Below are 12,882 nucleotides of genomic sequence, written 5' to 3' on the forward strand. Positions count from 1 at the left end.
GCACATAACATGCTGGAATATGCTGGTTTACACCTTTAGAAGATGGAAAGAACAACTGCATGCATTACTGGACAGTTGTCATTCAGATCAAGTGCACCCTAAGCTGCCCTGTTGGTCCATCTCTCAGACCAGCCCTAAATATCCTGACTCCTGAGTTAAATGTGATGGCAGGGGCTACTGCATGTTATAGGCAGGTCTGTTGTGTACAGCGGTCAGAGAGCTGAAATAATGCAGCCTGTATTGGGTGTACAGGACTGAAGTACGGATTCTTTTAAGAGAGTAGTGGGATTGTCTTGCGAACTTGCCTGAGGAGAGTGCTGTGTCTTTAAGTGCAGCTTTGGATGCAGTATTGGGAGGGGGAGTGGGAGGGGGGTCAGTGGTGAAAAGCTTTAAATGCTTGAAACCTTCTTGCAGGAGCTAGCAGATCCGTAGCTAAGGCAATTCACCATGCTATCCCTCTTGTATCCTCTCTAACCTTACTGATACATGCGCTGCCACCCCAGGGGACCCTAAAAAGTATAGACACCTCAAAAAGCACCATGGAAAACGTGCAGCTTTCAGAACCACAGAAAGAGTTGATCCGTGACACCTGGCAGATAGTGAACCAAGACCAGATTCATCATGGTACTGTGCTCTTCACCAGGTGAGAGGGTATCACTAGGCTATATTCTTCATGGATGGGCTGGCACCAGGGTGTGATCGGTATAGATTGAATTGGCACTGCACTCTATACTGTAGAAACAAGCTAACATTAGGTGCTATACTCCATGGGTGGGCTGTCACTGGGAAATATACTGAAAGCATGAGTTGGCACGAGGAAAAGATTAATCATTGCACCTTGCCCTTTACTAGGTGAGAGAGTGGCACTGGCTTAGCTACTGTGGGGCCGGACTGGCACAGAGTCCCATATTGTAGGAATAGGCTGTATACTGTTGGAACATGCTGGCTCTGAGCTAAATACTGTATGGAGATGAGTTGGCACAAGGCATTATACTGTAGGAACAGGCTGGCATTGGTACGCTATACTATAGAAATGAGTTGGCACTAGTTCTATACTGTAAGTTTTTAGCGCTCAGATAACTTTGTTTTGCCTTATTGTGCCACCTGTGGTTTTCTTCTCTTTCCTTTGGTAGCTTTTTAAAAAAATTGTTTTTCCGGTATTAAATAAAATAAAAATCTGAAATTTTCATGTAATGTCACAGAAAATGTGGGTCGCAGCTGCAGGAACAGGGATTGTGTGCTTAGATACTGTATCTATGTAAGCCTATTGTGTGTGATACTGTTTGACAAACCACTATATCTAAGCCTATCTATACTGTGATACTGAGATGAGGTATCTAATCATATCATGTACAAGTGTGTCAGCTGAGATGTTATATCTAATCCTAGCATGTGTGGTACAGTCTTCTGAGCTGTTGTATCTAATCCTGTAACTAAGCTTATCATGTGTGATACTGTCAGTTTAGTTGCTGTATCTAATCTTCTCTTGTGTAATATTGTCTGCCAAGTTGCTGTATCTAAGCCAATCGTGTAACATTGATGTTTGCTGAGCTGATGTATAAATGGCTATTTTGTGATACTGTCTACTGAGCCACTATACAGCACTGTGCAGAAGTTTTAGGCAGGTGTGATAAAAATGCTGTAAGGTAAGAATACTTTCAAAAATAGAAGTGTTAATAGTTTATTTTTGTCAATTAATAAAATACAAAATGAATGAACAAAAGAGAAATCTAAATCAGTCTGACCACCCTTTGCCTTTAAAACAGTCATCAGTTCTTCTAGGTACACTTGCACACAGTTTTTGAAGGAACTCTGCAGGGAGATTGTTCCAAGGATCTTGGAGAACTAACTACAGATCTTCTGTATATGTAGGCTTTCTCAAATCCTTCTGTCTCTTCATATAATCCCAGGCAGACTGACTATCGTTGAGATCAGGGCTCTGTGGGGCCATATCAGCACTTCCAGGACTTCCTTGTTCTTCTTTACGCTGTAGATAGTTCTTATTGACATTGGCTATATGTTTGGGGTCGCTGTCCTGATGCAGAATACATTTAGAGCCAATCAGATGTCTCCTTAATAAGATTACATGATGGCTAAGTATCTGCCTGTATTTCTCAGCATTGGAGACAGCATTATCCTTGACTAAACCCCCAACTCCATTTGCTGAAATGCAGCCACTCCACGCTGCTTAACTGTTGCCTGCAATCATTATTGTACGGCTTTCCAGACCTTCAGCGAACAAATTGCCTTTTGTTCCAACCAAACACTTCAAATTGTACTCATCAGTCCAGAGCAGCTGCTGCCATTTTTGTGCACCCCAGTTCCTATGCTTTTGTGCATGGTTGAGTTGCTTGAGTGGCCTTCAATCCTTCCATGAAGAGCACTTCTGGCCAGACATTTCCGAACACTAGATGATTGTAGAATCATAGAATGGTAGAGTTGGAAGGGACCTCCAGGGTCATCAGGTCCAACCACCTGCTCAATGGAGGATTTACTAAATCATCCCAGACAGATATTTGTCCAGCCTTTGTTTGAACACTTCCATTGAAGGAGAACTCACCACCTCCCGTGGTAACCTGTTCCACTCATTGATCACCCTCACTGTCAGAAAGTTTTTTCTAATATCTAATCTGCATCTCCTCCCTTTCAGTTTCATCCCATTGCTTCTAGTTTTTCCTTGTGCAGATGAGAATAGGGCTGATCCCTCTGCACTGTGACAGCCCTTCAGATATTTGTAGACAGCTATTAAGTCTCCTCTCAGCCTTCTCTTCTGCAAGCTAAACATTCCCAGATCCTTTAACTGTTCCTCATAGGACATGATTTGCAGACCGCTCACCATCTTGGTAACTCTTCTCTGAACTTGCTCCACTGAACTTGTACCTGAGTCCCACTGGTTTCTGCCAGTTCTAAGCCAATGGCACTAATGGACATTTTCAGATTTAGAAGTGAAGTAAGTGTGATGTGTCTTTCACTTGCAGCATTAAGTTTCCTTGGCTGACCACCGCATCCAGGGTTCTCAACGTTCTTTGTGTTTCTTTGAAAGATCTTGAACAGAACATCTTGAAACCCCAGTCTGCTTGGAAATCTTTGCCTGGGAAAGACCTTGCTGTGTTGCTGTGCTAAATCTTGGTGTTATCACCTGTGATATGAAACGGTCTTCCACAACCTCACCTTTGCAGCAGAATTTGTCTGTTCCTCACCCAGTTTTAAGCCTCCTGCACAGCTGTTTGTTTCAGTTAATGACTGTGCTTCAACCTATTTATGATGAAAATGATCCTTATCACCTGTTTGGTAGACTTGTTTAATTCTACACCTGACTAGAATCCTATAAGATCTCTGACTTTGTACAAGTGTACCTAGAAGAATTGATGCTGCTTTGAAGAGAAAGGGCGATCACACCAAATATTGATTTGATTTAGATTTCTGTTGTGTTCATTCACTTAGCATTTTGTTAATTGACAAAAAAAAACTATTAACACTTTTATTTTTGAAAGAATTCTCACTTTGCAGCCTTTTTCTAGACCCGCCTAAGAATGTTACACAGTACTGTATCCAAGCTTCTCATCATACTATCAGCTGAGGTTTGGTATCTAGTCATATATCATATCGTGAGATTTGTCAGCCGAGATGCTGTATCTAATACCGTTATGTGTGATACTGTCTGCTGAACTGCTGTATCTAATCCCATCATTTGTGATGTTCTGTCAGAGACCACATACTATGGGATTCTTTCAATTTTCTGTACACAGAGCTTCATCGCTCTATAATGAAAATTTCAGTAACTTGCTAATATTTTTGCACTTCGGTTCCTCACAGTTTTCAAGATTTCTGCTGGTCTCTGTCAGTAAATGAGGACATAATTTACTCTTAGGGCTCATACCCACTGGCGATAGACTTTCCTGTGATGCGAGAGTGAGCGAAAATGCATGATTATGAAACCAATGATTTTCATTTGCAATGTCTTCACTCAAGGCTCGCAGCGCTAAGAAAAATCTGTGCCATCGTCCATTATTTTCAATGGGGCTGGCAGCAGCAGCGCCAGCTTCATTGAAAACATAGGGAGTACATCGTGCTCCCCTCACACAGCTGTGGCAGAGGTCCACGATGCAATCCCATTGCTTTTAATGGGGCCGGTGCTGCTGCCACCCCATTGAGAGCAATGGGATAAAGGCATCCCCTGCAGCAATGATTTTCGGGAAGGAGGGGGGCTTGAAACATAAGCCCTACCCCAAAAATCATCCCTAGCTGTAAAAAAAAAATTAAAATTCAATACATTTCTGAGCGCTGCCTCTGGTCACAGCACTCAGCCAATCAGAGGCAGCGCTGTCTGGAGACGGAGATTTTTCAATCCCAGGCCACCAGAATGCAGAAGAAGACTGACGGGGATGGAGAGAAATGCCGGACAACTCTTCTAGGTGAGTTAATTAATTAATTTTTTTTACAGCTAGGGACGATTTTCAGGGTTATATTTTAACCCCCCTTCCCCCAGAAATCATCGCTGCAGGGGTTGCCTTCATTCCATTGCTTTCAATGGGGCGGCAGCAGCGCCGGCCCAATTGAAATCAATGGGATAGCATCGCGGACCTCTGCCACAGCTGTGCCAACTGTGGCAGGGGAGCGGGATGTACTCCCTATGTTTTCAATGGAGCTGGCGCTGCTGTCACTGGTCCCATTGAAGACAGTTGGCGATAGTGTAGATTTTGCTTAGCGCTGCGAGCCTTGAGTGAAGACATCGCAAAAGAGAATGAAACCATTGAAAATCATTGGCTTCATAATCATGCATTTTCACTCACTCTCGCATCTCAGGAAAGTCTATCGCCAGTGGGTAAGAGCCCTTAGAGATTGATAACTTGTACAAATCATATACAGTCAACATAGGTGTATTGTTCTTTAGAGTGCGTTCACATGTGCAGTTTTCATTCAGGTTCTTTTGATGTAGTTTTTAAAGCCAAAACCAGGAGTGGATCCAAAAAAGAGAAGCTGTATCCGCACTTTAGTATTTCCCTCCTTTTAAGATCCTCATCAGGTTTTGGCTTCAAAAACTGCAGCAAAAAACTTGAACAAAACTTTCAGGTGTGAATGCAGCCTTACAAAAGATTGGAGAACGATACATGTGTGTTGGTTGTGATATGAGGTCAATGGGTTTCATCCCTTTCCAGATCAGCGCTGTACATGTATGGCACAAGTCGGCTGTCTCTGACAGCTGACACCCAGCTACAATGGCCAGGATCGGCATTAGCTTGATTGGTTTTTTTTTAATGAGGATATGAAAATGAAAACCAAGTACAAAAATGTTCGGCAGCGGGGAGGGGTTAAAGAAGCTTTTCCCCATTCACTGACAGCAAGCATGGATCTTAAAATGGTGAAGAATTGGAAAACAAAGCAGATCAGATATCAACTTTTATTTTTCATAAGCCTTTATAAAAAAAGTAAGAGAAAATCTGATTGGCTGTGTTGGGTAACTCCTTTTCTTTTTCATGTGTTTTGATAAATCATTCCTAAAGTCTGTTAAAAAGTCACAGAACTTTTCATATACAGGAGATTATACACTGGTCTGGTAGAAGGAAGAAATCTCGCACACGGAATTGAGGGCATTGGTGGTGGTGATCTTATTATTGTGAGCTATTGTGTAGTAGCACCATCTGCAGGCCATGTGTGGAATTGCTGCCATGTGAGAATTTTACATAGAAGCCAAAAAGCAGTGGACAGAATGGTGCATATATCTGTAGTACGTTGCCTGTGGTGGGTGAAATCGTCCTTCTTGCACAATCTCACTCTTTCCTTGGTTTCTCAGACTTTTCGAGTTGGAGCCAGAGCTGGTTTTCCTCTTCCAGTACAATTCTGCTAATTTTTCCAGTGTCCAGGAATGTCTGAACTCATCTGAATTCACAGAACACATCCGGAAAGTGAGTGATTCCAGAACCGTAAGTTTAGCAGAACTCTCCTGCCTTTCAAATCTACACATTCCGGAGATTTGCCCATGCCACCCTATTCACCCAGGAAACCGGTGGTGGAGCATTCCATCTATCAGCTAGTCCATTATGGTGGAGCATCCCATCTATCAGGTGGCGGTGGTGGAGCAAACCACCTGACAGGTGATGGTGAATCGCTCCATATTACAGGTAGTGGAATGCTTTATCTTTCATATAGTTGGTGAGTGCTTCATCTGTCAGGAGGTGTTGAAGTGCTTCATCTTTCAGATGCTGATTGCCTCATCTATCAGGTAGTGTGCACTAATTATTATTTATTTATAAAATGCCACTCAACCCTTAGGCTAACTCCAAATGGCGAGGGCAATATCGCTCTTGCCACACATGTGAAATTCCCAGGGATGCAAGGCGATTTCATGAGAAAACAGCCATGCATCGCTTTGGGTTTCGTGGAGTTTCTTCCATTGTTTTCAATGTGAGACCTCGCATCGCCTGCACTTGGTGCAATCCTGCCGCCGGCCCCGTTGAAAACAATGGACGGTGCAATGTGAGAGCATGCACAAAATAGGACGTGCCACGATTTGATTCCCAAATTGCATCGCAGTGCCATGCGGGAAATAAAATCGCTTATGTATATGACTCCATTGCTGACTTCAGGTCCGCATGAAATCCTAATCCCTCAGGACGATGAGACAGACCGCAGGATGTGTTCTCTGCAGGCAGCGCTGATAACATTCTTTAACAGCTGTTTACAGTGGCTGTCCTGCTGGAGAACAATAGCGATGTATTTAGAGAACAGACCACCCGCTGTTCTCTAAATACATGCAATGAAGTACTAAAGGGCTGATTAGCCCACTAGTACCTATGCAAAATGAGCACTCAAAACTGTCAGTTTCTGACTAATTTTGAGCGATCATCTGTGTGTGTAAATGCACCTTAAGGCATTTGAGCGATAATCGTTGCGTGTAAATGCTAACATCATTTACTTTTTAGCTGAATGATGATTTTAAAGTGAGCTTAACATCCATCATTCAGCCGGAGAGTAGATAACAGACTGCACGCTGTGTTCTGCACAGGAGTCGGAAATTACATTGTATTCACCCAACAGCTCCTACCACAACAATGGAGCTGTGTGCAGAGCTCAGACCACCTGCTGAGTTCTGCAAGCAGCTCAGGAGGCTCATTTACAGGCAAATGAAGATTATAAAGTGCTAATGGACATTAGTGTCCATTAGCACTTTATGCAAAACAATCGCTAAAACTGTCAATCTTTGAATCGTTTGAAATATTGTCTCTGCGTGTAAACGGGCCTTTAGTTCGATGCATTAGTCCGACTGCTCGTCCCCATTAAATGGGGCATTACTTAGCAGCAACTAAGAACTAAAACACAATAACTAGAATAAAGCTATCCTGGTTTCATATTATAATGCGTGAACTAAAAACCTTGATTCGTATCCAACTAAGTACTAACTGATGTACTGAGAATTTTTGAGCATTTACTTTTTACTATTCTTCAATTTTCTTGTCTATAACTGCTGTTCTGCTTATGAATTCTTTCATAAAATTTGCTGCATTACATTCTATTTTAAATATCTTTCAAATGATATATTATTTTATATTATTGCTAAAAAAAACTTGTTTTTATGAACTATCAAACGCTAAAAATGCACTTTTTTCAAAAGGTTTTCACAATTTTGGCCACTAGTGTATCTCACTTTGGTGCAGCCTTAGCATCCACATTAATGACTCCATCATCTCATGAACTAATAAGCTGGCAGTGCCCACAGTATGTGAATCTCTGTTGAGTCCAGTAGATGGAGAGTGCTGTGACAATGTTGGCGTTCTGCTTTGTCTGGGTGGGCTTACACTGTGCTCTTGCTCCCTCCAGGTTATGACCGTCATTGATGCTGCAGTGCGGAGCCTTGACTCTCTACTCTCTCTGGAGGAATATCTGACAGGACTGGGGAGGAAGCATCGTGCAACTGGTGTCAAACTGGAGTCATTTAATGTGAGGATCCTCAGTGTTACGGTCCCTCAACAAGCCCATAAATATAACCTTCCAGAATGACTATGTTCACATCAGTGTTCTTTTATCTGTTATTAACAAATCCATCTTTTTTTGCTTTCAAATCCAAAAAAATCAAATGTTTAACTGCTACAAGCTGAAGAAAATGATTCAGTTTTCCATTAAATGGATCCATAAAAAAATGGATAGTTTCAGTTTGTATCAGTTTATGACTACACAAAAACGCCACTTCCCAGCAGCATGCAGAAATGGTAAAATGCGAGATGGAGAAGATCACATAGGTGCACAATACTGAGGAACAACCATGCACATGCCTACCGTACAGTTGGGGGGGGGGGGGGGGGGGGGAGATGGGTTTCCTTGCCAGAGTATGTGTATGTATATACATGTCAACTAGTACACTCATTGTAAAAATAAATCAGGCACCTAGAAGGAGTTGTCGAAATAAAATTAAACGTTCTCTGTGTGATTGTAATGTTGACATAAGTAAGTGATTACAATATCAGAGCAAAAGGAGAATTAATTGCAGACAACTAAGCACTTGAAGGGAGGCTCTAGTACCCTGTTGGGCCGCCTCTAGCTTGGATACAAGATGTGATACAGGCGAGCATGGAGGCATACAGGTTCGTATGGTATATTGCGATATAGGAGTCCATATTTGCTATAACTGAGGCTCTAGATCATGTAAATTTGTAGGCTGCTGAAATTGACATCCCAGATGGTCCCATACAAGTTCTATTGGCGATAAATCTGGCAACCGAGCAGGCCAAGGAAGAGTGGAAATGTCGTAGAGGCATTCCTGTGACATTGCTGTGTACGGCCGATCATTATCCTGCTGCCTCTTGGAAGCCGCCATGAGAGGAACACATGTGGCTGCAGGATGTCCTGAACATATCGCTGAGCTGTCATTGTCCCTCGTACCACTACTATGTTGACCGACTCTTTTATGCGATGGGCCTGTAGACCATCACACCAGCAGGGGGACACTGTGTCGTTCCACAGCAAAGACAAGTATTAAGGCACTCAGCCCTAGGTCTCCAGACACAAACTCGGCCGTTGTCTGTGCCCAAGCTAAATCTGTAATCATTGCTGAAGAAAACCTGGTTTCACTCTATAGCAGTCCAGTTTGCCATTCACGACACCACTGCAAATGGAGGTGACTGTGGGTGTGTAAGGCAGTACATGTAATGGGTGCCATGAGACCGAATGTCCTTCAGCCAAATGCTTGAAAATGGTTCTGACAGAAACATGGTCCTGTAATGATGATGCCACCTATCTCTGGCTGGCTGCGCGTGCTTGTCAGATGATTCTCTCTACTGCTGGTTTAACAAGGGAGGCCTGTGCCCAGTTGCCTTGTGTGCATGCCCTCACGCATCCACTGGTCCCAACACTTTTTAACCCTTTCCAATCCAATGTCGGGCCTGCCCCGACATCATCAATTCCCTCCACAGCTCCGATGTCGGGACAGGTCCGACACTGCAGTGCAGGAGTGCATCTGCACCCGATCATCAGACACATCAGGTGCAGATACACTCCTGCGCTGATCCTCATCAAGGACCCCCGAGGAGAAGGCAGAAAGGGTTTTTAACCCTTTCTGCCTTCTCCTTTACACATTACATAGCGCTCAATTAGCGCTATGTAATACAGAGAGATTCCGGCCGGCGATCATGTGACCGCCGGTGTCACCTGACCCCCAGCTGTCACATGAACGCCGAGCCGGGAGCTTGAAGGGAGAATGCGGAAGTAATACTTCCGCATTCCCCTGACGGTGATGTGAACACCGGCACCTTCCTGAACTCTGTCAGATCAGGAGAGTGAAGGGAAAATTTATTTTTTCTCATCCAATGGATGAGAAAAAATAAATGGATTGGAAAGGGTTAATGGTCTGGTCAGAACGGCCCAGGTGGTAGGCAATTCATTGGAAAGTGAGAAGCTGGTTGGTTTTATCAACAAAGTATCTCCTCTCAAACTCTGTTGACTGGGTGAAATATCTTTGTGTCATGAAGGCATGTCTAGTGGTCAACAAGCTCTGCACAAGCAGAAAAAGAGGTCCATTACACACAAGTGCCTCTCAGAGTCTTTTTATAGGCCAAGGGTGAAACCATTTTTAGGGCCTCAGGTGGCAAGAGTATTCATCCCATGACACCACGACTCTAATCATTTGCATATCTGCCTGACATATAACTGCATGTTAAGTTTTGCAGCAAATTGACAACTCCTTCTAGGTGCTTGATTTTATTTATTTATTTTTACAAAGAGTATATTATCTCAGTTATAACTTTCTATCTGAAAATTTCTAGAATCCTTCTGCTCAGGTGGGTCATGTGATATTCATTGTGAGAATTAATTGGTGCTGTGCTTTCTTAAAGGGGTTGTCCCGCGATAGCAAGTGGGGTTATACACTTCTGTATGGCCATATTAATACACTCTGTAATATACATCGTGCATTAAATATGAGCCATACAGAAGTTATTCACTTACCTGCTCCATTGCTGGCGTCCCCGTCGCCATGGTGCCGTCTAATTTCAGCGTCTAATCGCCCGATTAGACGCGCTTGCGCAGAAGGGTCTTCTGCCTTCGGCTCGGTAGCAGCGGCGTTCTGGCTCCGCCCCTTCTACGTGTCATCACGTAGCTCCGCCCCATGACGTGTACCGATTCCAGCCTCCTGATTGGCTGGAATCGGCACACGTGACGGGGTGGAGCTACGCGATGACGCGTAGAAGGGGGCGGAGCCAGAATGCCGCTCGTGCCGGACCGAGCCGAAGGCAGAAGACCCTTCTGCGCAAGCGCGTCTAATCGGGCAATTAGACGCTGAAATTAGACGGCACCATGGCGACGGGGACGCCAGCAACGGAGCAGGTAAGTGAATAACTTCTGTATGGCTCATATTTAATGCACGATGTATATTACAAAGTGCATTAATATGGCCATACAGAAGTGTATAACCCCACTTGCTATCGCGGGACAACCCCTTTAAGGAGTCACTTTTGTGTGTACCAGAATCTCCTATCACAGTTATTGAGGATGATTGGAAGCTCCTGTGATAGTTATATTGCTCACGACTGTATACTTATGGTCTCTACCTTATTTAAGTGAATATAGAAGATGATGATGATCACACTCTGCTCCTAGCATGCAGAGATGGTACTGGCTCTAGCTGGTCATATGATGCTGTGCTTTGTATTATGGGAGTGATAGCATAGATGAAGAGATAACGGTAAGAAATCTAAGCCTCAAGAAGGTGTCTGAAAACTATCGGAGGCTGCACTGCACAAAAGTGAAAACAATACACATAGATGTCTAGAGAGTGACAGGCAATCAGGTGGGCCGTGAAATGATGGAAAATGCATTTTTTAGTGGTTTGGCCAAAATACACAAGGTTGCAACCCACGTCAAAGGTCCTCATTAGAGATGAGCGAACGTACTCGGATAGGCACTACTCGTCCGAGTAATGTGCCTTATCCGAGTACCTCCCCGCTCGTGCAGCAAGGTTCGGGAGCTGCCGCTGCTGACAGGTGAGTCGCAGCGGGGAGCGGGGCAGAGCGGGCGGGAGAGAAGGAGAGAAAGATCTCCCCTCCGGTCCTCTCCGCTCTCCCCTGCAGCTCCCCGCTCCGTGTCGGCACCCGAACCTTTCAGCACGAGCGGGGAGGTACTCGGATAAGGCACATTACTCGGACGAGTAGTGCCTATCCGAGTACGTTCGCTCATCTCTAGTCCTCATCTTGCAAGTCCCTATACTAACATTACTAAATAAACACAGAAGATGGCCACCGTTACCTAGACAGAGATATCAGTGTATGGTAGATGTAAGAGTGATTGTTCATCAGTATGTTGCTCCTGGGTGATCTCCCCATATCATTTTACCAGTTTTACATGCTGCAGGAAAGTGATGTTTCCACCTGCCCTTGTACTTCTGCAGCAGTATATCTCTAAGTATGGCTGCTTTCTTTTCCTTTTGAATAGATTTGTACCTTTTTTTTAGTGATTTTTTTTTTTAAAGCTCCATTGAGTCTGCTTTCCTTTATTTTGGATTTTAAAAAGCCTTACAACTCAGGTTCTGTCTTTTTGAGGGAGGAAAAAAAACTAAGTGGAAAGAAGGCAAACTGGAAAGAAAAGAGATCCATTGTTATCAATGTGGATTTTACAGGATGCATTTTTCCATTCTTCTGCTCTTAGGATGAAACAGAAAAAGTGAAAACTTAATGTTGATGTGAACATAGTCTAACTTGTCAGGGAGTGAATATTTCTCAATAGTCATGTGCCTGGGGTGATGGGAGCTTATGGCTGCTGTTTCTTACATCTCTTTCTTCCAGACCGTTGGGGAGTCACTGCTGTACGCTCTGGAGTCTGGATTGGGGGACATGTTCACATCAGACACTCGCGATGCCTGGAGCCGGCTGTATACCATTGTGGTGAGCGCCATGAGCAAAGGCTGGTGGAGGGATCCTGAGGGTCAATGAGGAGAGCATCCATATACAGATAAAGGACACACCCTGGGCAGTGAATGCTACAGGCTCTGTGCACTTCTTCAATGTGCTCTGGATATAGGCACCAAAAACAAGCTTCGGACTCTGATGTGTGGAGCCAACTGGAATGCAGTGGGATCACATGTATGTTCTGTGTATTGTGCTTTATCTTGTTCTTTTAGTTACTTAGTAATAAACAGAAATAAAATGAGGTTTTGTTGTATTCAGGCGGTTAGCACTCCATAACAAAAAAAAACAATCATCTGTGGGCCTAATCTTTATAAGGGCCATTTTTAGGATATCAAATAGAGGTTACCAACATCACTTAGCCACAACATAACCTACTCCATGCCTTTTCACACCTCTTCAAAGTGGAAAAAACTCTTTCCGCGCTCCCTAACGGTTCCACGGTTTACGGGAACCCCGCTGTGCACCAGGTGAGTTACTCCCATTATTTATT

General features: G+C 43.8%; 1 protein-coding gene across 2 annotated transcripts; it reads left to right on the forward strand.

Moving 5' to 3' along the window:
- Positions 1–411: 411 nt before the first annotated feature.
- On the forward strand, positions 412–12,645 carry NGB (neuroglobin). 2 transcript variants are annotated; one of them, XM_066605749.1, is made up of 4 exons: positions 412–643; positions 5,795–5,924; positions 7,819–7,938; positions 12,270–12,645. In XM_066605749.1, exons 1-4 carry the CDS (start codon positions 540–542, stop codon positions 12,414–12,416), a joined length of 501 nt encoding a protein of 166 aa, XP_066461846.1. In that variant the 5' UTR covers positions 412–539; the 3' UTR covers positions 12,417–12,645. The 2 variants fall into 2 exon arrangements, with proteins under 2 accessions (XP_066461846.1, XP_066461847.1); XM_066605750.1 differs by having other exon boundaries at positions 5,795–5,906.
- Positions 12,646–12,882: the final 237 nt, after the last annotated feature.

Source organism: Eleutherodactylus coqui, chromosome 6, assembly GCF_035609145.1.
Source record: "Eleutherodactylus coqui strain aEleCoq1 chromosome 6, aEleCoq1.hap1, whole genome shotgun sequence".
NCBI lineage: Eukaryota > Metazoa > Chordata > Amphibia > Anura > Eleutherodactylidae > Eleutherodactylus > Eleutherodactylus coqui.